The following is a 26,286-nucleotide window of genomic DNA, read 5'->3' as shown; positions in this document are numbered from 1 at the left end:
CTGAGTCCCGCTACCCTCCTGGGCCTGTTTCTGCCTCTCCCTCTGGGCTCCTCCAACATGACCATGGATGGGTAGTAACACAAGTCAACAAGGATCACAAAAAAAGAGAGAGCACTGGCAAGACATCAGTCCTCCTGACACCTGGTCGAGTGTTTCATTAAAGCATTCAGCGACTTACACGAGGACAACGTTAAAATCTTTAAATATGACCTTACTATTTTCTGTCAAGAAGATAATATATAGGTACACTAAGGCAATTAAAAGGCATAATGACTTTCAAATATACAATTATCTTAAAATCACAGGCACAAGTCAGGAAACATAGCCGTGCTTTCAATACAAACATGGATTTTTGCACCATACAGTTAAGGGAATGAGTTAAATCCTGCAATCTGCAACCATGCAGATGAACCTCGCAATGTTAAAAGAAGACAGAGTATATACGAGTGTATGTACCATATGATTATACTTTTATGAAGTTCAAAAACAAGCAAAGCTAACAAAGTTTAAAAGTCAGGTAATGGTGTTTTGGGGAAGAGGCAGTCACCAGGAAGGGTTTAGCCATATCTGTGCACTTAATCTGTGTACTTTTCTGAAAATATGTTGTACTCTGACAAATGTTAAAAAAAGTGTGTGTGTGTGTGTGTGTGCGTGCGTGTGGAATTGATAGATGGCAGAAAACTTTAAGAAAATTTGACTTAGTCCAAGTTTAAAGTGTAAACAAGTAAATTTTAATATGGTTACTTATTCATAGTCTGTATTAAGACAAGACTTGGCCACTGTTGGCGATAAAGAAACCAAACTTCAAGGAGGTCTGCAGTACTCAGATGCAATGAAATCCAAGACCACCAAAACGATGAATGAGGGGAAAAAAAAAAGATGAATGAGGATTTTAATACCTAACCACAGAGCTATAGCAGCTACATATTGTGATCTTTATCAAGAAGAGATTAGGACTAATTTATTTCCAAGTTTTTAATGTATTAAGAACTTTCCTTTTCTTGTCCAGAATTAATGGCATAAATTGACCAACTACAAATTAACAAAATCTACCCATGGGAATAGTTATACAATATGATACACATAAATGTAAGTAATTATTACATTGTGCTTAAGCTAACAGAGACTGGTGTGCCTCTCAAGTAGTATTTCTGAGAATTAATACAAGAAATATTAATTCATTATTCTACGTTTTACTTAAATTTGAAGCATAAGGTTTTGGTAAAGAATTGGTGGTAGATTTTCCTTTCAGAATGGAGAAGGAACAATATATAGTGTGATTATTTACTTATTAGCTTCTTAAGTTAAGCTCCAACAACTATTAGCAATTTTAAACATCACAGGTTAATACCCACTACTAAATCTTAGAAAATTAAAGTACTGCAGTGTTTAAATTTACTATTATGTTTTGGGGATTAGGCACAAAAAATATTAATTTTGGCCACTATCACCCAACAATTCTATCAACTGGGTGTTAGAAGCAGTTGATTTTTGAGATCAATCAAAAAAAAGTTAATTCCATTTTTACCTTCAGGATGTAGAGATTTCTTGGCACAGAGTTTAAGAATGTACTTAGTAATCTGAATAACTTTAACAAAGGATATGTCTTTTATGATTTTATTCTTGCCTTAGCATATAAACGCATCTCAAATAAAAATCACTATTTACTAAATAAGCACATGACATAATACCTTACTGTTCTATCTAATAATGAATACTGTATTGGCTTTTTTAAACCTAAAAAAGATGTTAAAAGGGACTAAATTCAACTGTATAAAGTGAGGTTCAACTAAATCAGGCATGGTTACAGAGCTACCTTTATTTTAAATTTCTAGTTTATGATAACAATTATAGTCATTCTACTTTTCTGGCTACTTATAATCTTTAACTTATTGGCTATTTATACTCTTTAATTGATATATTTAGTTTCTCCCTTAATCTTCTCTGTGAAACAGAACAATATTCCATCTCAAAGAAAATGGTTACTGTACAAATTGAAGATATAATACATTTTTATAATTATAAAATGGGAAAACTAGAACACAGGAAAAGATTAAAAAAATCTATTATTATGCCATCCTTTTGTTAGCATTTTTGTGGATTTTCTTTTAACCCCTCTCGGACATATACAGTGGAAATTTCCAAATATAAACAAAAGGAGCCCACTGTACCCCAACTCAATAGTTATCAATACACGGCGAATCTGATTTCATCCATAGCACTTATTTTCTGTCCCTTTGGGATTATGTTAAAGCAAATACTAGGCATCACATCATTTCATCTATAAATACTTCAGTATGTGTTTATAAAGAAAAGAGACCCAAATGAAAAAAAGAATGGGCAAATTCTCATCTATTTAAATCACTAATAAGTATTCCTTTTTAAAAGTATTTTTAACTGTAACAATTTCCCTACGCCCCTCTCTTCTCCCTTGCTACTTATTTGAAGAGAATGGGCCACTGATTCGCCCAGCCTTACAAGTGTGGCTTGGTACTTTCTACTGCAGCACATCAGGAGGCGTATCACAGCCGGCTGTCTCTTTTTCTGGGGATGTTGTACTATAATCACGAAATAACCAGGATATTTAAAAACCATCTTAAAATCCTTCAAAGTGTATTCCATGACAATTCATGGACACTGGTAGATCTACTGTAAAAGATTCCACTTTGCTGTAACCATGATTTCAGTAGCTCTTTTGGTACATTGAGAATGAGAATGTGAGACAAAAAAAAATCTCCATTTACTCATGGCTTCCTATGCAGAATCCATTTTGGAACACAAGTAAGTTTAATGGGAGCCTATACATAATGCTTATACAAGGTGTAACCCTAGGCAATCTGTGTTTCAGTTTCCTATTTTTAACATAGTAGTACTCTTGTCAAAGGGTTACTATGTGGCTTAAGTACATGTAAAAGAACTTATAATGGAATCTGGCACCCAATAAACCGCTCCAGAAATATTCACAATATTTACTATTATTTGATAAACAGGTCCTTTTCTGCAGTGGATAAACGTGTGAGCCATCTATGGACACGATTCAGGATGACTGGGAGCTTAATGTAAACTCCCCAGGAAAGGGGACTGTAGATGTTTATCCCCTTGCCCACCTGATTTCAAGGAGCTGTGGTTCAGTTCCTTTGGAACTGGTGCTCCTGGTAAGTTAGCTAAGGCGGTTTGGAGATGTGGGTGAATTAAGGACCCTGGGGCAACTTAGACTAATGACTGGTAGATCCTCCAGCCTCCTCCTTTCAGTGGGAAATTCTGAAACATCCTGCTCACTTCCCCAGCCAGTTCCCGGGGGTGAGAGTCAAACCCCTGCTGCCCTCAAGGAGGTCACCGACTCGGCAGTGAAACCTCCACCGGCCTTTCTCCCTCCCTGTCCCATCCTCCACACTCCCTCACTTCTGCTTCCTGCAATCATCTCCCAATTAAACTTTCTGAACCCGGGTCCTCATCACAGGCTCTGCTTTCAGAAGAAAACCCAAACTAAGACACTGACACACAGTGAAAAATTTGAAGGTTATAGCTGATTGTTATAGCAATCTTTCTCAAATTGTTAGGCTTAGATAAAAAGTAGAGGCAGAAGGTTATACCTCTTATGCCCTATCTTTTTATACCTCAGGACCTGGATTTGAACCAAAGCCCCAGATCAACTCTGAAGGAATGAGTGGAATCCTTTGGGATTCTGCTGGCATCAGTGTAATTAGAATTTAAATCTAACCAACAGCCACCAAGTGCCAACAATATGTCCAGTATGTTGTTATAAATGCATCATTCGTAGCCTTAAGTTACAAATATGAGTATATTTACATAAAGGCACAAATAACACAGTTTCTATTCTATGCATTAAGACATGTCTTAGAAGAACATATTGAGGGGTTTGTAATAACCACTGAATAATGCTGAAGGCAAAGGGAAAAAAAAACCCCAAAAAACAAGAAAGTGATTATATGGGATAACAACCAGAAAATGTGATACTCAAACATGATTAATTTCCTTGAACACATTTTGATAAACGTCATGGGAATTGCAGCTACCTTGGGATGGAGCAAATTCTAAGTCTACCGATGAGATCTGAGTTACTAAACCTATTTGGTTAAGTGAAGAAATAACAGTTCAACATAACACAGCACATCCCTAGAACTTTTCCATAATAGACACCAAATCATGAAATAGTTTCCAATTTAATTTCGATTTGACTCAGGCTGTCCCAGAGATACTGAGCTTTTCATTAGCTTGGCCCCGACGGCTTAACCCCTCTTTCCCTTTCTTACCTCATATTTCCCACCTTCTATTCCAGTCAGCCAGTCAATTCCATTTCCTGCTTCTCCAAACATATCCCCCCATTCTCATCTCTGGGCTATGGTTTGGGGCATTTTGTCCTGTATGGACCACCTTTCACTTACCCTTTCTTCCAAATCCTACCCTGTCATTGACTGACTAAATGACTATGTCCTTGTAGACAACACTTCATGTTCATGTAGTTTCTTTATGACTATTTTGTAGTAAGCCGTGCAGATCTAAGTGTTTGGGACTGTGGTTAGAAGACCTGGATTTGACCTCTAGACATTGCATTTACCAGCTTTGTAACACACCTGGGTAAGGCATTCAGTTAAATCACTCAGTGCTGAATCCTAGAGCTACAAAGATGAATGAGATATGGTCCTGATTTCAAGGAAATCACAACTGAAAGGATATTAAATTCTTAAAAAAATTATAACCATCACAGTATAATTAAGAAACTCAAATGAGACAATAATAATAAATATTTTTAAAGAAAAGGATAGATATATTAAATACAAGGAACTTAAGAATCACAAAAACCAAGTTTTGACTTATTTAAAACCATGGTATATTCCTTTAAAAATAGCTCCCGTTTGGAATGTTACTTTAGTGTTTAGCACTGAAGCCATGTTGAGATTCTGGTAGCCTGTCAGCTTGGAAACACCTCTGTCTGTGGACCTTCTTAAAAAGTAGCTGCCCTCTAAACAGCCCACTGAAGTCACCGACAGAAGTGTGTGAGTGGTTTTCTCTGTACCAGGTGGCTTTTGCTAAGATTTCCCTTTCAAAGGGCTGCCTGGGCAGGTGCTCTTACTATGTTTAGAAATGACTGCATCATAGGATCTAAAGCAGACTGTTTAAATTCACAAAACATTCAATTTATAAACTCTAAGTAAAACTTTTTAGATTTGGTAATCCAAAGAGGCTCTTTATAAAGTAACTTGACTATGGGTTAAAAGGTTCCGCTAATTATATTTCCTACTCAAAACTATCATCTAAACTTAGATCACACTGCAGCTATGAAATGGTAATGTTGACGGCTTCCTAAAAGCATTTCACAGGAGCTTTTTATTCAAATGACTGGTTTAATGAATCTAATTAATACCTTCCAAAAATTATTCTAAGCCCCCTTAAAATCCACAAAACATTTATTTTCTTAATGAAATAAATTTTAACATTTTAAAGAACTTTTCATTTTCACTATATATAAACAGGTATATTTATCTTCCCTGTAAAACTATTTCATAAAGAACAAAATGCCCACTAATAAGAAAAAAATAAAGATCATCCTGTTATTTTTGTTATTATTAGTTTACAGTAAAAAATTAATTTTTTGTTATAATAAGGAACAATCCTAAAGACAGTCTAATTAATAGAAACACAAATTAAATAGAAAAAAAAAAAAGAACTGCATGTGAATCTACAATTGTATCAAGGTAAAAAGTTTGAATTAGAAAACAAAACAAAACAAAAAAGAACTGCATAATAGGCCAGTGAGCCTTACTAGGAAAAACAATCTGCTACTTACGGCAGTGGCTCGGGAGAGTTCTCGACAAGTGCTCAGCAGTCCGTTCTGCAGATCGTCCCTCTGTAACACCACGGTCTGGATGGCTGCTGGGTTATCGGCATTCATTTCTATCTCTTGGCTGGCTGACAGCAAAGCTTGCTCAAGCGTGTACTATTACAATAAAAATGATTACACTTAATGTTCTGCATCATTGAATTAATTCTTTTTTACTTAAGTTATCAGTGTCCTGATAATAATCATATAAAGTAACATCAGTTGTAGATAATAAACGTGACCGTCCTACTTTCTCCTTGTGGAGCTGCTGAAGTTTCTCCTCCAGAGCATGGACCACTTTATCTTGTTCACATAAGCGGCTTAACTTGGCCTGGTTGTAAGAGAAGATGTCTTTTGTTAGCAATTCTTTATTTCTCATAACTGGGGGTAGGCATCATAAGAAAACACGTTTAAAACAGCCTTGGAACACCTAATTAGGTCCATCTTTATTTCAATCAGTAAAATTAAAATACAGCTTATAAAAAGAGAATGTTTAAAAATGCATATAAAGTAAAAAAGCATTTCAACCATCCAATTTAACCTACATAATTCAAAATATTTTTAGCAATTAGGTGGTCTCATGCGACTAACAAATCATTTAATGTGGTTAAGATATTGTCTAAAAACTGCTGGATAGGTTAAGTAAGATTTGCAGTTCTTAACTAAAACACAGACTGGATTCTGTCTTTATACTTTTAAAGTTATGTTCTTATGTTCTTCAGAAAGAATGTAAATTTAAAAATTGCTTCTAATTGCAATAATACAAATACAAATATTGCTAAAGGAGAAAAATCACTTTCGATAGTTTTAGTGTTTTAAATTCTCAGTAATACCCCAATTTTTAAATTATAGAAATAGAAGAGGCTACTTTAATAAAATTTCAATTCAGCAGTAAGCCAGTTCATCATATGTATGAAAATAAAAACCCTGGACAAACTGTACATTTGTCCCAAACTTTACTGTATAATGACAAGCAAGAAATTGGAGATTCCACTCTCTCTGCCATTTATCTATTACGGTAACTTCTTTATCTTTGTTAGACAACACACCTCAAGCCACACCAAACGGGATATACTGAAATGAGAAGGAGGTACAACTCAGTGGAATAAAACCAAGGGAAACGAGGGAAGAATGAGATATAACTAAGGAAGTCAGTAATTTAAACTATGATTAACAACAATAACAGAAGGACACAGTGATAGAATTTCTAGAGGCTGATACTTTCCCTAGGAGACGGACAATTTCCCTTGTCCTCAATCCTCCATAATTTTTTTTATCAGAAAGTCTTTACTTTTATTTAAGTGATTCTAAATATGTTTAACTGCTAACTCTGGGGGTGGGGGTGGGGGTGGGCAGAGAATAAATCAGGGAATGAAGTTTATTTTTTTTAAGGGAATAAGGATTTTTAACTGAATCTAGATGCAAAAGAAGAAGAAAATGTTATTTATCTGATGTCATTTTGGAGGGCAGAAGAGGAAGAGGAAATTTTTTATTATGCTTATTTCCAATGTTTTGGCAAAACACTAACAGACAGCATACTAATACTTACATCAATGTCCACTTCTTCAGGTCTGTATTTGTACAACGTGCCTCTACATTCATCCTGTGACAGCTATAAGGGAAAATGTCATAGAGCAACTTTAAAAATAATTAAACAATATATTTATTTAGCCTATAGTTAATATTTTAGATTTATACAACAAAAACAAAAATGGGATTTTTAACGATTCTTATACTTCTCTAAGTTTAATTCAAACACAGAGCTTTACAAAAATAGAAAAATATTTAACAGTGATACAATAAGCAAGATACATAAGAATGATGTTAACTGAAGCTTGTCAAACAAAATAGTAAGCTGATCAAACAAAATTATACAGCATCTTACATTTTCCATTTGGAAGACACACATTATTTTAATGAAAAATTGACAAATACAATCAAAGCGACTGTATTGAATCGAATTTCGTATCGGGCATATTTCAACAGTCAAAACCGCCCTTCACAGTATACACATAAGCACACAACTGTGTATGTGTACACTCAAATGCCAACACATCGGAGTACAATTTTATTAACAAAACCTATAACACGTTGTATACATATACATAATATATAAACACACATACACAATATAGACTTATCTTGTTCTTCTGTCTTAAGAACTAAAAGATAATGGAGGAAAAGGATGGGTTTAATCAAAAAGAGGAAAAGCACTCAAAACCTCTTAAAACTGAAAGTCTATGTTATAAGCTATGGCTAGCCACATTTCATAAAAAGTTTATATGGATTTGCTGACACCATTTGTATTTAGTCATCCTTTCTTCAGCTTTCTTCCAAATACCTTTTGGTCAAGCCAATCCTCACTTCTGACTATGCCTACCAAGATTTCAATAAGCCACCCCAGACAGTTATACCACAGATCACATCCTAGTGCACCTGCAGCCAGTACTTCATTCTGTCTTTTGACTTTATATTGACTGCTAGCCAGTAACAAAAACATAGTAGGAGAAAATGTAACTGGAACTCACTGCATGTTTACTCAAAGTAGGGGTAGGAGTAATGTATCCTTAACTACATTCTTGACTGGAAAATTAAATTTCATATATGCATATACAAATACATAAGAATAGATAAGCTGTAACTATATATGCCCTCTCTGTAAAAAAATTGCTTGACATTTACATCTCAAGGAGGCATAATTTAAACAGCAGATAACTTTGAAAGGATCTAGAAATGTGGGAATCAGGAGATTAAAAATGTAAGCATTGCAAATATAACAAGAATAAATCCTGGATGTACATGTTACTTCAAGACATTGCTTTCACGTACCTCATGCAAATGATTCTGTGACTACTTAAGAGTATGCATAGTGATTATTAAACAACAAAACTTTCAAAGAATTGAACATCACATGAAAAATGAATTTAATGACAAAAGTCAGAATACTTGTAAACTATTTTAAAATAAAGACCACTGAATATGTCCTGAGAAGTAACTGTCACTAAATTAAAGCACCTAGATTCAAGAAGAGAATTCATACTCCTTTCTTTCTGAACAAAAAAAAGTAACAGAAACTAAGTTTTAAAAAGCTTAGATCCAGGGGGAGGGTATAGCTCAGTCGTAGAGTGCATGCTTAGTATGCACGAGGTCCTGGGTTCAATCCCCAGTACCTCCATTAAAAATAGGTAAATAAACATAATTACCTACCTCCCTCAAAAAAAAACCAGAAAAACAAACCCAAAATAAAATAATAAAATAAAATAAAAAAAGCTTAAATCCATGATAGAAGATGTGAGACAATGCCAAAATTAAAATTTCTCATTTATAAGAAATTAAAGACGTAAATCTGTCAGCCACTTAATGTCACATATACTTGTTTATTTAATATTTAAAGTTAAATGCAAAATAGCTTTACTGAACCATGGAATATATAATTTGAACATAACTAGTGGATAGTGCTATGTCTAGATTAAAATATGAATTGTATCCTATGTCTCAGGGTCAAAAGAAAAAAAAACCCAAATATTTAAAAATGGAAATTTAGTAACTTGTAATAAATATTTAGGACAATGGTATACTATTTTTACTTAAAGAATTTATGAAGTCATTTTCATATCAGTTGGTATATTATAAAAAAGAAAGATGTGTATTGTTTAGTTATAATTTTTAGAGTGACTGATCCTTAAAGCCACAAAAATAATATTACACATATAAGTTGGATTTATTTTGTTGTACCTATATTTTTGGTACCACTGAAAATTTATTTAAACCTTCCATCAAATTATTCAATAAAGATTATTAGATACCAACTAGTAAAAATCTTAAAATAATCAACCTTCCACTATACATTGCTTTTGCTTGTCAGAAGAAAGCCATAGGAAAATAAGATTCTTCTTTAAATAATTAACTTTTAAGTATTAAGTATAGCCTATTTTCCATTGCTGATAATAATTACTGAGGCTTCTCTTAAGAAAAGATGAATATAATTTATTAAAAAAATTTCCATCTAAAATAGAAGTTTGCTGTTTTATCATCAATATGAAAATCCTACTAATAAGAAAAATGTAATTTCATGAATATTTTGATTAACTCAAGTTCTGCATAAAGTAATGTTTCATGATAATACTTTCTAAAATGATTTTTCAAAGTTATCTTTAGCAAAAAAGCTCTGAGTTTGAATACTTTTGTTTGAGGTACCTCAGCAACACTAGACAAGTGAAGGGGGCTATGTAGCAATTATAAGCTTCAATTTGAGAATGTACTATATAGACTTTACTGACTATATAAGGATATATGCTGTATTTTATTTAGAAAGTCAACTTTTTGAGGGGCTGAAAATAGTTCAGCGGTTTAATGCAGGAGGTCCTGGGTTCAATCCCCAGTACCTACACTAAAAAAATAAAATAAAATACAATAAAAATTAACCCTAATAATTTTTTTTAAAAAATAACTTTTTCATAGGACGATATCTTATAATCTTTTAAAAAAACTGTCTTGGCATTAAGTTAAAATCACTTTGCCAATTAAAATTCAACTTTCTATAGTATCCTTTTTAAGTATGTGAAATCTATATATGTATATATATTTTTTAAAGTATACAAATATATATACAAACCCCAAAAAAGGTTTTTGAGGAAATATTTGATAAAATTAGACATTATAATCCTATAAAAATTCAAAAATGCTTTTAGAGCTGTAGGTATTTGCTAATTAGTCTGTATCCTTTAAAATAATTGTTTATCATGTGATTAATTTTGCTGATATTAATTATGTTATAAAAATCCTGGTACAAAATTGCACTTGTGAAAGGTGGTAGAATGATACACAGAGGAATTTTTCAACTTGATGCTCACTTAGCATTTGCTTTGATTTATGTCCTTTTTATTTGACTAATTTTAAGAAAATTACTGCCTCGGTAATTTCTCAGGTGTCCTCTTTCTTCTAGGAAAATACAAACATAGAGGTCCTCCTGAGAGAAAACCTGAATGGCTACGATTCAGAATAACAGGTCATAAAACATTACATTGCCACTTTATTTCCAGCTAAATTTTAGGAACCTAGTAACACAACATTGCAATGTGCTGTCAGAAAAGCAAACCATCCCAGGTGTACAAATAAACTTTCATAAAGATTTTCTTCGAATAATAACATGAAAAGGTGAAATCTGGAGAAAAAAATAAGATCTAATTTCAATTTACAGAAATTTAAAAACAAAGTTTTAGAAATGTGTCTGTCACTTTCATCCATCAATGACTGACTGATTATTGGCTGATTTAAAAAAAAAAAAAAAGGAACATCTCCTTAGAAAGCTCCCTAGATTTGACAGCACTGACTGTCAACATTGGTTACCTGGCTCTCATCTCATATCCAGGCATGGCTGTTGCTATGAGGCATTCAGATCTTCCTTTCCTGTACAATTTGTTTTTTCCCTTCGAGTAGTAATAGGAGGAAATGCATTTATTTAAATCTATTGCTCTTGCAGTATTCAAGGTCAGTGACGCTTATACGAAAGATCAGTCTCAGATACTGCCATTTTTTTTTTCAGATATCTCCAAATTTTTGAAAAACTCCAGTAAGAACTTTCAGTGCAACTGAGTGATTTCAATCCCCAGTGACTTCTGCATCATCAACCTTGACTACTGATCGATATAAAAAAGAAAAACCAAACCAAACCAAACAGAAAACCCTGGCTCTCATTCTTACTGGAAAAAGGCAAAATGTGAAAAATGAAAACACAATCCATTAGCACAAAAATGCATTTGATCTCACATCAATTAGCATTATATAAGATTATAGTCTGACAGCCTCAGGCACTGAAAAAGATAGCAATCAATTCCAGAACAAGGGCTAAGGTTCTCAGTGTGGCTTTTTGGAATGGAGTGTCAAGAAGGTTCCATAATCTGGTGACTGTAAGGGTGGAGAGACCCATTTCCTTTTGAAAAGTAAAGCTATTTAACTTTAAATATTTAATACTCTGTTTATCTCCTAACTGCAAATTAAAAACTATGCTCAATTAAATAACGGACTTTAAATGGTTTAAAAACTGTACTCAGACATGAGAGTCATCCTCCCACTGACTGTTTCACTCTCCAAGGTCCAGGGCCCGTGATGCAGACCCCAGGGCGCCGAAAGCAAACAGAGCCTTTAAAGCCAAGTGTGAGCTCAAGGTGCTTCTTTTTACCAGGTGCTTTTACGTATTTCAATCAAAATATATATTCATTTTTCATGTTAGTTAATTTTCTTCTTCAGCATGATTTTTAAATTGTTGTAACAGGTCAGAGGCCACATAATTTCAGGGTGTTGAAGTGGAAGAAGCTGATGTTGCAAAACACACAGCTAAGAACATTTAGACCATGAAATACAAACTGGAGAGAAATGTACAAATGACTTCTTTTGCAGATCTGCAGATTACCGAGCTCCTAAGTTAAAGCCAGCCAACACATGGCATGTATTTTGAGTTGGGGAAAAGAATGGGGAAAACTATGACTGTCTTGATGACTACATAAGAGTGCTAAGAATACAGGGAGAAGACACTGCCAGTATGGTAAGGAACGGCTACCTGTAGGTTTCCCCATACATACCACAGTACAGAAACAAAATTAAATAACTCCCATGCAAATATGATCTATTCTAAAACACGGGGTGGAGGGGGGAGGCTGTCCCTGAAAGGAAAAAAAAAACTTTTAAAGTTTCCCCTAAAAATCAGTTATAACGTGTTTAGAGTTAATCGAAATTAATGGCAGTCTAGCAAAATTTTTGCAAATGTACTGCAGACCTCCAAGTACGTATCAGTCAAATACTCTTCACAAAAACTGCAGGAAAATGGCACACTTAATATTCAACAGCAAAATGTTCAGCAAAGCCATGCGAAGAGCTGCAGCATCTTGAAAAGCATGGATGAATTGCGGTTTTCCAAAAAGACATAAACAACAACAAAAAAAAATGGAATAAGAAAAAGACTAATGTTATGAGCAAGTCTGAAGATAAACCAAAACTGTCACTGAGGGGTTTTGCAGATGATAAAGCAGTTATCATTCACTGTCCAAGACCTTACTTGCTGGTACAGTTGGGGTCTTAGCGCCGAGTTCTCAATCATTGTGTGAACCATGGTGATAATAGGTTCATTTTCTTTCATCTATTTCAAATCAGGAGGAGCATACAGCAAACATCAGTTTACAGCATGGCTAGATTTGAAAGACGACACTGTAAATATAGTCTCTACTTTAATATCTTCCTAATAGTGTAGTTCACATTTTATCCCAAGGTTGTACAGAATTTACTTACTTAAACCATTTCAAACAAATATTAAATGCTGCAAAATACTTCCAAGGTTATAAAAAAGCTTATTACTCATTGCAATATAGGTTTTACTTTATAAACATAATCAATATAGTCAATTAATGAATATTCCTCCATATACCAGAATAGATGATAAAGCATCAAGGTTCAAAGGATAAATTAAAAGGTAACAACCTACAAACTTAAAAGGAGGAAAAAACGGCACAATTTAATCGATTACTTATTCAGTAAAAGCTTAAAATGATATTCAATTCTTAAGGGTGATCAGAAAAAAACTACTTCTCTACAAATATTAAAATTTTATAGTACATTAGTATATCTTGTCATTTAGACAATCACATTTTATTAAAATTAAACAAACATTTATATATGCTCTATTATGGAGTTTCTCACAATATAACACTATGTATGTATAATGATTTCAAGGACATGCAAACTAAAATTTATTTATCAAAGACTCAGTGAATCTCCCTAGCTCCTTAAAAGGCTGAAACCGTGTTTCACATTTCCAGCTATATTGCACTTAATTACTGCCTCTAGAGAAATATTTGTTTTAGCAGGCTCTGGACTCAAGAGTCAAAGCATTCAAAAGACAATCATCATTACATAGACAGAGTAAAAAGGCCACCAAAGTTTGCACCACTTGTAAGCAGACAAGTCTGTAATTGTAATTTGTGACTATTAATTTACATACTTTCCATCCATCATATTATAGAAAATAAGTATTTCTATCATGGTTGACAAATGCTACTTTACTGATTTAGCTAAATCTGCAACAAAAGTTTACTACTTAAGATTAAATGTATAAGTAAAAAATAAATCTTGAAAACTGTATATCTAGGCAATCTTATTCCCAGCCTACTTATCAATGTTTCATGTTAATAATATCTGTTTTGGTTGTCAAGTTAGAAACCTCCTGTGACTGGTTTAATCTTTTTTTTTTAAGTCTTATTCAAGTTAAATAATTTATTTAAAAATCTATGCCTCTATCCATTTTTTAAACTCAAACTTCTACACATCAGTTAAACTCAAACCTTTTTCCCTCCCAGTTATTCAATAAGGGACCAAAGCCTTTACAGGTGACACCTCACGCACACAGGAAACAACTGTGTTGCTATGTCGCACAGGATAAACTTTTACGGTGTTGGAAAGTAACTTATAAACAGACAACTATGGATGTAAATTTTTCTTTAGTAGAAAAACTTTTATTACAGAAATTTAAGACCTCTTTATATTTTAAAGTGTATGTTTTAAAGGAATGTTAGTTATTTTATCTTAATCAAATGGTGATTCTGGAAAACAGTGTAACTGTTTTTTGCTTTGGCTTAATCATTGGACTGAATTGACACTCCATCTAATACAAGTAACTTAAGCTTCTATTTTTACAATTATTTAATCTTGATTCTCAAAGCAATCTTATCTAAACTTCCTATTTTTCAATAGCATGCCATGAATATTGGGCAGAAGAGTACCTGAATCAGAGACTAAGTGGGTGGGAGGGTAGAGTGGTAGGGGGCTCAAAAGAAAATCAAGAGCACGGATGTTTAAGAAATAATGCAGATCGGATAGTATCCAAATGTAAAAGACGTACAAAGTCAAACTGAAACTGCGCGTGGAGCCTTGGAAACCTGGCACCACAAATGGGCCACTGTCAGGAGGCTAGGTCTGTCGATACGGCGCGCCCTTAAATGCAGCTTCAACATGGTACAGATCAATGGCTAGGATTCATCCTCTAGGCCTGAAGAATTTACTTTTAAAATGTATTTTAAAAGGGAGAAGGCAGATGGGTAATCAAGCCTGATTTATTTAGCAGAATACTTTGAGAGGGTAAATGTGCCTGTTACAGAGGGAAGACATGTTTGTGATTTAAAAAATGTCTCCATTTAATTTACCCGTCAAAGATCATTAAATATTAAGTCTTTGAGCAGGGCTCTTGCAAAAAGACACTGACTTAGGAACAGAAAAACTAAAAAAAAAAAAAAAAAAAAAAAAAAAACCACTAAAAGAAAAAATAACATTTAAAAACTTAGTTTTTAGAAACAAGTATAGTCGATTTACAGTATTACATTATTTTTAGGTGTGCAACATAGTGATTCAGCATTTTTACAGATTACAGCCCATTTAAAATTATAAAATATTGGCCATATCCCTTGTGCTATACAATATACCCTTGTAGCTTATTTACTTTATATACAATATTTTGTACCTCTTAACCTCCTAACTCTATATTGTCCCTCCCCAATTCTGTCTTCCCACAGGTATCCACTGGTTTATTCTCTGTATCTGTGAGTCTGTTTTGTTTTATCTATTCATTTGTTTTATATTTTAGATTTCACACAAAAGTGACAACGGAGAATTTGTCTTTCTCTGTCTGAAAAAAACACTTAAAGTATACAAACTGCAGAGTATCTCAGAGTTCACTTCTGGAATTGGCTGTTTTTCATTAGGAAAAATTGCAAATGTCTTACCAAATCCCAGAATATTAAAATTGGAAGGCATCTCTGGAAGCTGGCAATTTAGAACAGCAAAAGGATGACCAATGTTGGCAGCAATCATTGTGAATTGTGGGACTGTGGATCAGTATTTTTTTCGTTCTCTATACTTCTCTACATTTCCCAAATTTTCTCCACTAAGTAGTAGACATTGCTTTTCTAATTAAAAAAATGTTATTAAAGACTCAAGGATAAAAATATATAAACATGAAATAAACCAAATTAATGGAACAACTATATCCTCTGGCCTTGGTGACACAAAGAGGCTAAAAAAACATTTTAGCACATGTGTTCGTATCACATTCAAGGCTGTTGGAGTCCTTGAGGGCAGCGAGGCCCATATCTAGAAAACTGTTCTCACAGCCTTTATTCAGAAATTTACTGGAAGAAATGTAAAGTAGCTAAAAAAGGTAAGTTATCCCAATGCATCTGTAAATACCTATCATATAATTTCTTTTTTCCTTTTTATTACTGGCTACTTCAGAAATCAAAGTTTAATTCAGCCAGTGGTTCTTAACCCAGAATTACTTGAGGAGCTTGAAAAGAAGAGACATCTTGATTCCTAGATAATCAAAACGTGCAACTTGAAAATCTTTGATGCTGACAGTGTCATTAAAACATCTAAAGAGGTCTTTGGCAAAAGCAACTACAAGGTTCTTTCTCAAGGTGATCAAGTCAGTCAAATGTAAAACAGAGAATGTTCTTCAGCTCCTTGGGATCTTGTACTCAAGCTGGAGGGATGGGGTAAGTCTATCTACAGAAAGGCAGACACTGCAGGACCATTTTGGAATTCCCTTGGGCATCATACCCATCCGACGAAGGACTGTCAGGATGACGGGGTAGTGGGCTTGTAAGAAAGACCTGCGCAGGCAGTGGTCCTGTATGTGGCAGTGCTGCCCTTGCGTGCATCAGGGGACAGCTGAGGCCAGCTAAACACAATAAAAAGGTCCCTAGCAAACAGTCTCAATGATCTGATTGAACCTTCACTCTTTCCTGATTCACTGACTTGGAAATACTAGATCTGCTTTCTTTCCAAATAGATCTGAGAAACAGGCTGGTGGTTTCTCTCACTAAATCACCTCTGAAATACCTGTATTTTTATACTTAGAAACTGACTCATTTCTGTAACTTACACTGAACAGCACATCCTATCTGGCTTTTGCTATGTACGCTTTATGTAATAGCTTTTGAATTAAAGCAGTAAAACATGACCTAAAAAAAAAAATACATAGTGCTCTATGAGCAACTTAGAATTTCATGCTCATGTTCTTAAAAAAAAAAAAAATCCAACAATTCTCTTCTGGCTTGAATACAAGAAGAGCCCTAGACAGCATTAAGATAGTGTGCTCACAGCTGACATGTCTTTTTTAAGGGATCAGAGCAAGAGAAAGACTAATTAGCACGTGGAGGATGTTTAATAATTTACTTGAAAATGAGTTAAATGCTTCGCTTCCTGCTTCAATTCCTTCTTTGAAGTAAAAGGTAATATAGGTTTAGGTCCCAGTTAATTGCTAAATTATAAAGCTACTATAAAAGCTCCCTTATTTTATAATAATAAAAATGAGAATGTATGAGTCAGGCATTATACTCTTTTTCGCAATTAACTTCAGCAACAAGTAAGAAGACGTAAGTGGAAATGTTTTGGAAAATGTTAAGTGAAAAACTTCGGTAATGCCAATATACTTCTGTTTACAACAAAAACATATTTTTACTTGAAATTTGTTAAGTCCGAAGGTTTACAAAAACTACCTAAAAAATCTGACACTTAACTCTAGCCTCTCTCTCAGTTTTGAGGTGTGTTGGGTTAATAACGAACATAAAGCATCCTTTGATGTTATTGCTGGAAATACCGTGATTGAAAAACCCATCACCAAAAAACTTACTCAACACAATTCTATGCAACTACGTCATCGTTGGTAGGATGTCGAGTGGAACTTCCCAACAGACACCTGTGGGCTGGGGAAGGGTTCGGGTGTGTGGAGATGCGACCATCTCAGCTGTCAGAAGGCCTAAACAAGCCCCCGGCAGCACTGCCTCTAGTTCCTGTCAAGGTGGCACAAACGCAGTCACTTTTCCACGTGTGCCACTCATGACCAAGGCTGGAAAGCACTAACAGTGTTCGTTTCAAAAAAAAGTTCGGACAACTCCTCTTTCTTTGGGGTTCCTTGTCATTATGTATCTCAGTGGTTCTCAAACCTGACTGGGGGGAAAAGCGAATCACCTAGGGGGATTTTCAAACACGCAGGGTTGGCTGGGCTCTGGCAGCCCTGACTGGGGACTTGGGGGCAGAGGGCCTTGAGAACTGCGCTTTGCTTCTGTCTTCCTGAGGGTCCACTGGTAGTCCTGACAGAAAGTCAGGCTTGAGGGCCATGATCTTGTCTTGACACCACATTAAGTAACTGAGGACCAATTCAGCCATCACCAATAAGGTAATTTCTCAAGGTCCTGATGAGTTGGTACCAAATGTTGGTCAAGATATCTGTGCAACTATCAAAAGATGAAAACGAAAGTATGTTGCATGTAGATTAAAATGGTCTTGTCTTTGTATGAAATACAGCATTGAGAGAAATCACCTCCTTAAAAAAAAGCAACTGAATCTCCGTATTAATATTAGTGGATTCAGCAGAATCATGGGGGTTTTGGAGGTATCAGTCAGGAATCCAACTGCCAGTTATTTTGGGGGGTGGGGTGGGGGAAGGTAATTAGGTTTACTTATTTATCTGTTCTTAGAGAAGGACTGGGACTTGAACCCAGGACCTCGTGCATGCTAAGCATGCACTCTACCACTTGAGCTATACCCTCCCCTACCCAGTTGCTCTTTTTATTCTAGCAACTTCTAATACCCGTTTTAAAACCTCTATCCCTCAGAAATTAGACCTGTGAGGAACAAAGAAGGTACAGGATACTGTAATCCATGAGATAGATGCTCCTGAGTAACTGTGAGGGGGAGGGGCAGGAAGGGGGAGGGGCAGGAAGGGGGAAGAGCCGAGCCAGGGGAGTCGCTCATATCATCCATCCTTAGGAAGATGAATTTCCTTATCTCCTTTGAAGTATAAGAAGTGGTTCAGTAGTGGCTTAATTGCTCTTTAAAAAGTCTATATAATAAATTGTCTAGAATAGCATCCGACAGGACCTTCTGTGATGGCGGAAATGGTCTCTGTCGGTACAGTCCAACATCGCAGCCATAAGGCCTCACCAGCCCTTAAAATGCGGCTAGTGTGACTGAGGAAATACATTTTATTTTATAAAAATGTAACTAATTTAAATAGCCACACGTGGCTAGTGGCTGTTATGCTAGATAGTCAGTCTACAAATTCCAGGCCAGTAAAGTAAGTATAACCTCCTGCGATTCAGACCTCATTCCCAGAAGGGAAGACGTTTGCTCACGCTCTGTCTACTGAGTTTCCTTGAGTCTGAATCCTGCGATGACAGCTTTTTTTTTTTTTAAAGCAAGCGGTCTGTATGATTTCTATCTACCCTACAGAGCTTTTGTCCTTCACTGATAACCAATGAGAAGACTCATTTCAGTGCTGTCATTTTCCATTTAAATGGAAAATGGACTTTTCCCGTGTTCTTAACGATGCCTTAGAAAAGCATCTGAAAGGTGGGAATCAGTCTTAACAATAGCCCAAAACCCTGATAGCCTAATCACTAAGGAATCCATCTCTCACGAGCGTCCTCCTATGTCTAGATCAATAAGCTCTTGAGAAGTGTGGCAAAAATAAAAGGCTAAAGAATTTGACATGCCTCGGGTGAAGCCGTGAGGAACGCAAGGGCCTTTATTAAACAGGTCATTTGGATAATGACAATGTAAATGCCTTCCACTCTCATTCCAGGCACATCTCAAAGTCCAAGAACCTGAGACTGAAGGGTATGACTACCTATTGAGAGCACTCATTGTTTAACAGGACGCAGGAAAATCTGAAGTGACTTTCTAAATAGAAGAATGTAAATAAGTCTCCTTATAACTGATGGGGCAGAAGTATGGAGATCTATGACTTTTGAAATTTTAAGCAGTCGGAACAAACTGTCTATGCCATATACATTTTCTAAAGGTAAAACTTTAGAAAAATACTACTATTGTTATATAGTCAGACAAATCAATGGTACTTTAAAGATGTAGCTAGACTGTAATATTTCCTCTTTTTCTTCAAGGGAGAAAGACAGATTAACAAGAAAAAAAGGAAAAACAAATTGGGACACTAACATAGAAGTTAAGTGTACCTGACATTCCCTTAAAACAAAAAAAGAAACAACATTTCTAAACTGACTGATGCGCTAAGCACTGGCTTCAGGAATACTGATAAAGTCTATTTACTGAGAAACATGATGAAATTAGCCCTAATCCAGCAGAACAAAAGGAGGATAATCTCCATACTCACAACCTTATTTAAATCGCTCAATGTTTAAAGCCACCATTTTGAAATAGACACCTGCAATATATTTTGAAGGAAACTTTGGAGGCCTAGGTTAATGTCTTTACAAATAACTTACTTACGTAATTTATTTACAGTGAGTTCATCCTTTTTTAATCTATGAGTCTTTTAAGAATATTTTTTAAAATTGAAATCCGTTTGGCTACAAGGTTATTTTATAGATCTGATTTTTACTTCAGTGGCTTCAATCTATTTTCCTTGAGTAATGACTCTTTTTTTAACCACTGTTCCCTGAGCTTCAGGTAATGTATTTCTATGGGATGCGACCATTTTTATTCCTGGCATCCACAAATATGGAAAGAATCCATTCTGTAAAGATGCTTTAATGTGGATATTATGTTTGAGATGGTCGTATTTTCCTCTTTTTCGCAAGCATTTTAACAATACCATTTTAAAGGAGCAAAACATTCCCAAAGTGAAAGTCTTACATCTCTGTTAGTGAAAAGGGGAAAAAAAAAAAAAATTCGTTCTGGCTATGGGTAAATCCACTCTAAAATATACTTAAGCTTTAAATCAAAATTAAAATGTCTTCTAGATACAGGATCTAGGTTTTATTAATAGCAATTCTCTTCTTCCTGAGTTAAAATTGGCACCGAGTAGAATTCCTACCATTAATTCAAAGATTTATCAGCTTATGTTTTAACTATATAATCACATCCTTAGGTTGATCCTAGAAATGTTTTTGGCACTTATGCTCAACTTTACTTCCTTCCTGGGCTTTGAAAATCATTTAAGAATTCTACTTTGTAAGCTCTAACATCCTGCCTTACATTGAGCTCCATAAATCTTTGCTGAATGAACTTTCTAGCGGTTAAAAACAAGACAAAACAAAAAAACCACACACACACACAAAACCAAAAAAAAAAAAATTAAATAAGATAGAAGCAAACAAAAGCTACAATAATTGGGCTACAAAACTATTTGCTTTCATAAATACAATGTGGAACTGTATAAATATTAACACATTTCAGGAGGGGTGGGGAAATTTTGTTTTTATTGTTCTATCTTGTTGGGAAAATAAGCAGTATGTAACCAGGAGGCGACTTTCCTTAGGTAACAAAGGCCAGCAACCTGAGACAGAACGGTTCAAAGTATAGAACAACTCTATTTATTTGTTAAGGAAGTAAAAATAAATTAAAAAAAAAAAAAAGAAAGCAAATTCATTAATGCAAGGTATTGTGAGAGCTTTGCGACTTTGGAGAGTCATTCAGCCTGACTGAACGGGGATAAAAGTCAGCGGCCGCCCACTGCAGAGGCCAGTATGAGGTGCATGTGGGCCACTGTATGTGACCAAGCTTTGAAAACCGTTAAGTGATACTTAGGCTATCAGGATGGACAGGTGGACAGAGGCACGGGGGTGCTTCTGCAGTATCTGAGGAGCAGCGAGTCGCTGGCTGGAGGGAAGGGTTTACGGGGGAGGAAGCGTTTCACATGTTGAGGTGGGTGGCGGTGGTGGAATGAGGGCTTGAATGATAAACCAAAACGAGACCTTCTTTTGTAGGGAACAGGGAGTTTGAAGTCTCCTGCGCTCGCTGAAAGATGATGAGGCAGACGCTGTAAGCACTGCCCTGACTGGTGACTAAATGGTAACGAGGCGCTTAGCAGGTACAAGGTGTGCTGGTGGTGGTCTCTGGGCTCCTGACTGAACCCCGTGCAGGTATCACGTATTCAGCTAAAGTAAGGTGCTCGGATAAGGCCACACATCCATGGGATTTCCCCGTTTTCAGTAAAGGTGCTTTTTAAAGTACTTTTAACTCCAGTTTCAAAGTATTTTTAGATTTAATCTGTGCTGGTGTCGGGCACGTGAAACATGAGGAGGATGCAGCACAGCTCCAGGAGGCGGGACGACTTAATTCTGCCACTTCTGTCGCTCTGTGGAGCCTCCCCCTCAGAGCGGCAGCAGAGCAGGCAGGGTGCCGAGGGCCAGCACACCCCGGCCCCTCCAGGCAGCCTCCTTTTTCCCTTTCCATCCACCAGGCTGGGAGAGGCTGTCCCAGCTGCAGGTGGAGACTTCCCTCTTCCCTCTTCTCTCCTCCCTTGGGGACTGGAACCACTTTAAGTTCCAGGTCTAAGCAAAACAGCTGAAGCAAAGGTCCTGATCCTTCTCAAAGATCAATGACATTAAAGGTGACCAGTATTTTGAACCATTTCCACTTTTAGTTTTTTGGTCAGGGAACTGAGGGATCAGATAACAACCTTGATCTGGGGCCTGTCAGGGATGTACTGAAGGCAGAACTTCCAAATAGAGATCTCCATGAGCAACCAGAAACACAGAACTGAAACTGCAGACGGAGGGGTTTGGGATGCCTTTTCAGCCCCTCCTTACATCCTATTATTCCATCTTCTGTTTCAGCTCTTGCTGTGAGTATGGGAATCACTGGGTGCTCATGTCTGCGTGACCTCAATGTGCTGGAGAGTCAGTCTCAAAGGAGAACCCTTGGTCAGTGGACGACAGGAGCGAGCACAAATGTGGCCCCCTTCTGTTGTTTGGCTGTGTAGTTCTGCAGTGTTTTTATTCGTTTGTTTGCAAGTAGATGGGGCCCTGGCTGCCTACGGCAGCTGATGATACATCCTACCTTCCTGGCTCACCCTCTGCTTCTGTACCTGGGAATCACTTCTTAACGTAAACTTTCTGCAAGCAAGCCCACATCCAGGAAGCCCACGTCACAGGCTCTGCTTTCTGGGAGAAACCCAGGGGCTAGAGATTTAGAGTAACAAAGAGAGAACGGGTACACTGAAGAGGAGGTGAAGGCTCAGATGAAAGAACACTAAGGAACAGGCAACTTTCCCAGTTAGGGCTGAGATGGGTGAAAACAGCTTAGCAAAAAGGGACAGATCAATTACTGGCAAGAAACAGGAGAATTACGACCACAATGTATAAGCATCAGATATTGACACACATATATTCATCTTTCCACATTCCAAATTCTAACCTACCCACTGTCCATTTATTTATTATATTCTGCCATTATGATGCCATAGCCTGCTTCATAATTTTCTTGGTGTCACCTCTCTCTCCCCACCACTTGTGATCAAATATGCAGAGGAAGGGAGACAGAAAAAGAAAAAAGGAAGAATGGGGTGTAAGGGAGAGAGAGACAGGATTGCTCTGAATAGCAAGGCCTGAGAAAGTACACTCTGTACGATGTAACTATTTGGGTTGCTAAGTGTTAAATAACATAATTTCAATTTTCCAGTTTCCTTAGTTTGCTTTTTTCCAAATGCCTATTCTATATCCCCCAGAAACATTACCTCCTGCAGCTCTCAGTCATCCCTAAAAATAGAAGCTCTAAGACCTCTTTAAATATTAGCGAAAATGGGATCTTGCTTAATAGCTCAATAGAATGAAGTTGCTGAATTGACAACAATGAAAGCTTTTCATTGTTCTTCCTTATATGGAAGCTGCCTTTCATGAACACAAAGAACAAAATGCAAAAAAGTATTCCTAGATTCTTACCCTGAATGGTTTCAGTGCCAATTACATACACCCGGTTAACTGTTCTTTTCTGCATGTCTCTAGGCATAAGTATGTTTACAAGTGGTCAGAGTTCCTGTCTGCACAGTCTTTACACTGTGGTTTTCCTGCAAGGCTTCAGAAAGCGTGCTGACAAAGAATGGCCACGGCAACCAACAACAGAGGATCAGACTTCTTCCAAAAGTCACTGGGAGTTTGAGCCCACAGTTCATCAAATATTAATATTTATATAAAAAGCATAAAAAGAATGACATTTTAAAACCTGAATGCTACTACAGAACTTTGGCAAATTAGAAACTTTAGTTTACTTTTCAAGATTTTTGAGGTTAGGATAATCAAAAATGACTTTTATCCTCCTTACAAGCATTTGATAACACTTAAGACAAAAGTGCTGATAAAAGACAGAAGGACTGAACTATTGACTCACAGACCTTAAACTTTTTCATGCACCACTGTACTATGGCAAACCGGTTTGTCAGTAGAAACTTCCAGCTTTTCTGTGAAAATTTGAGGTAAGGTCCTTTAGTCATCTGGTGTTAAAGAATATACTGTTTGATGCTCAATTCAGAAGTGACTTAAATATGTTCCAGTGGTGGGGAGACAGCTTCAGCTGGGTAGGGGCAAAGGAGTTTAATTAAATGATCATAGCAGAGTCATTCTTTTCACCAAGAACTCTGGTGCACACAGGGACTAGATGGTCCCCAGTGTAAGTGTGACTGAGGGACATCCCTTCAGACAGATGTTTCTGATGCAGTTAACTACAGTGACTCCCGAAGAGAGAGGGGGTAAAGGGAGAATGTCATAATTTTAAGGGCCATCTGTGAAAGCACATTCAATGTTACAATATAATTTCACGTTTAAAAGATGAAAAATTACCTGCTGCAATATCAGCAGCAGCAAAGCTCACATCGGTGGGAGTCAAATTCCATTTACTGTAGCAAGTTTCTCAAAGCTGGCTAGCTGAGTGTACAATCACTACGGTGAGGGGAGGGGGAGGAGGGGAGGGGGCAAAGGGGACTGGTGTGTGTGCATTTACCCACCAGGGGGCAGCATGCTCATGAAAAGCTTGTGACAGATCCTGCTGTCCATCCCTACCCACATATCTCCCAAGCATCTCATTTTCTGTTACCACTGCCTATGTGGAAAGCAGTCAGGAAAGTTTGAAGAAGAAGGAAAAGGGAACATCATCTAAATTCCCTCACAACTGCTTTTCAGTCAGTAATAGAAAAAGTTAGGAAGAAAAAGCAAGGGAGGAAGAAAGAAACAAATGGAGGGAGGAACTAAAACAGGGGCGAGGAAAACGGACGAAGGGATGGGGACACATTCTGATCTCCCCATTCCCGTGAACCCCTCTTCCAGGCTGATCACAGAACCTCCAGCTCCTGTTCCACCTCTTCGCCCACAGAGGGGTCTTGCCTTGTTTCTCCTCTGCTCCTGGTCTAGTTTCTACAACCCCAACCTCATTCCTTTGCTCAGCGTGGTCCTGGTCCGGGCTACAGGAGGGAACTCTTGTAAGGGACAAGACTGAGAAAATGTGGTCCCTACTCCCGTGTCAGATCTGCTGAAGATTTGATTACGAGTCGGCACTCTGAACACACACTTTCTGAGAGAGGTTTTCTTTAATGGACTTAGAGCGTATGATCCTGTCATTCCAGTTTTTAGGCATATTATTGGGCTAAAGACAGCTTTTTATGCCCTGATTTGGGACTCTAACGACTGGGGTGCTATTAAAAACAACAACCAGTAAGGGTACAGGAACCAATACAACCAGGACGCCCTCTCTGCATCTTACAGCTGACCTGCAGGTGGCTGACCACAGTAAGCTGCTATGGAAAACCATTACTCCAGTTTCCAACAGATGATTTACATCCGGCTCATGGAAACACGAGGAACTCCTAATTATCAAATACATGTTTAGCAGGGCCATTTAGTTCTAAAACTCATGTGTAATCTGCCCTGTTCTGAGGAAAAAAAGTAAATATATCTAGATATTCTCTTTTCCCTCACCATCAAAGAATGGCAACAGGACCCTCCATTCTGCAGGAGGAGATACCAAAGTAACTGCTGATAATAACCTTACTTCCAACCTCCTGGCAAGTACAAGGTCACTGCAAAATTGTACTTATGGCTCCCCCCCACCCCATATTCTGTCAGGTAGAGGAATAAACAAGAAGAAGGCCAGTGTTAAATCCATGCCATAGATGCAGTTCAGGATGAAATAGCCAAGTTTCACTTTAACTGTAACCAAAAGTTTCTCTAATAGTCAGTGAGAACTAAGCTGCATGAGAAGGACGTGAGTTACTGATACGTTGTTCATTTTCTAAATAAAACCTGGAAGAGTTACATAAAGTATCCGGTTAGGATTACTGCATGTTCACAGGTTATACTTTGGGGCTTTGTTATCTTAAAATTCACAAAAGATGACCAATAAACCCAGGCTCATCTTAATCAATGTAGACTCCGAACAGTCTCCTAACTGGGCTATAAAAGCATAAACAAACTGTAACAGTGTACTTCAAAGTAAAACAAAAAGCAGAGGAAAATTCTACCATGTAATTAGTGTATCTTTGTTACTTTTAAAAACACTTCGGTACATGACTAGTCCTCATAACAGTGATAATCAGAAATCAAATGATACTGCTCCAGCTATGGGCACCGGAAGTCAAGAGTTTGGGATTGACTGTATAATATGTAAATCTTCAGAATTTCAAGTAGGGCATTTTCATTTTTTAATTTGTTATA

At 36.6% G+C, this 26,286-nt stretch overlaps 1 protein-coding gene across 18 annotated transcripts in view; it reads right to left on the bottom strand.

Moving 5' to 3' along the window:
* Nucleotides 1–26,286, bottom strand: part of PLEKHA5 (pleckstrin homology domain containing A5) — a 211,472-nt gene that overhangs the window by 21,953 nt on the left and 163,233 nt on the right. For 8 of the 18 annotated variants that reach the window (XM_031444017.2, XM_064479079.1, XM_064479077.1 and 5 more), the window contains 3 exons: nucleotides 7,392–7,454; nucleotides 6,093–6,173; nucleotides 5,810–5,959 (listed from right to left, as the gene is read on the bottom strand). In XM_031444017.2, coding sequence (XP_031299877.2) covers nucleotides 5,810–5,959; nucleotides 6,093–6,173; nucleotides 7,392–7,454 — 294 coding nt within the window. Of the gene's footprint in view, nucleotides 1–5,809; nucleotides 5,960–6,092; nucleotides 6,174–7,391; nucleotides 7,455–7,968; nucleotides 8,005–12,896; nucleotides 12,978–26,286 lie in introns of all 18 variants that reach the window. The other 10 variants (XM_031444014.2, XM_031444015.2, XM_031444018.2 and 7 more) reach the window with 2 other exon arrangements.

The sequence above is a fragment of the Camelus dromedarius genome, chromosome 25 (genome assembly GCF_036321535.1).
Source record: "Camelus dromedarius isolate mCamDro1 chromosome 25, mCamDro1.pat, whole genome shotgun sequence".
Taxonomy (NCBI): Eukaryota; Metazoa; Chordata; class Mammalia; order Artiodactyla; family Camelidae; genus Camelus; species Camelus dromedarius.
Note: the sequence above shows the minus strand (reverse complement) of the source record. Positions and strands in the feature narration are given on the sequence as shown.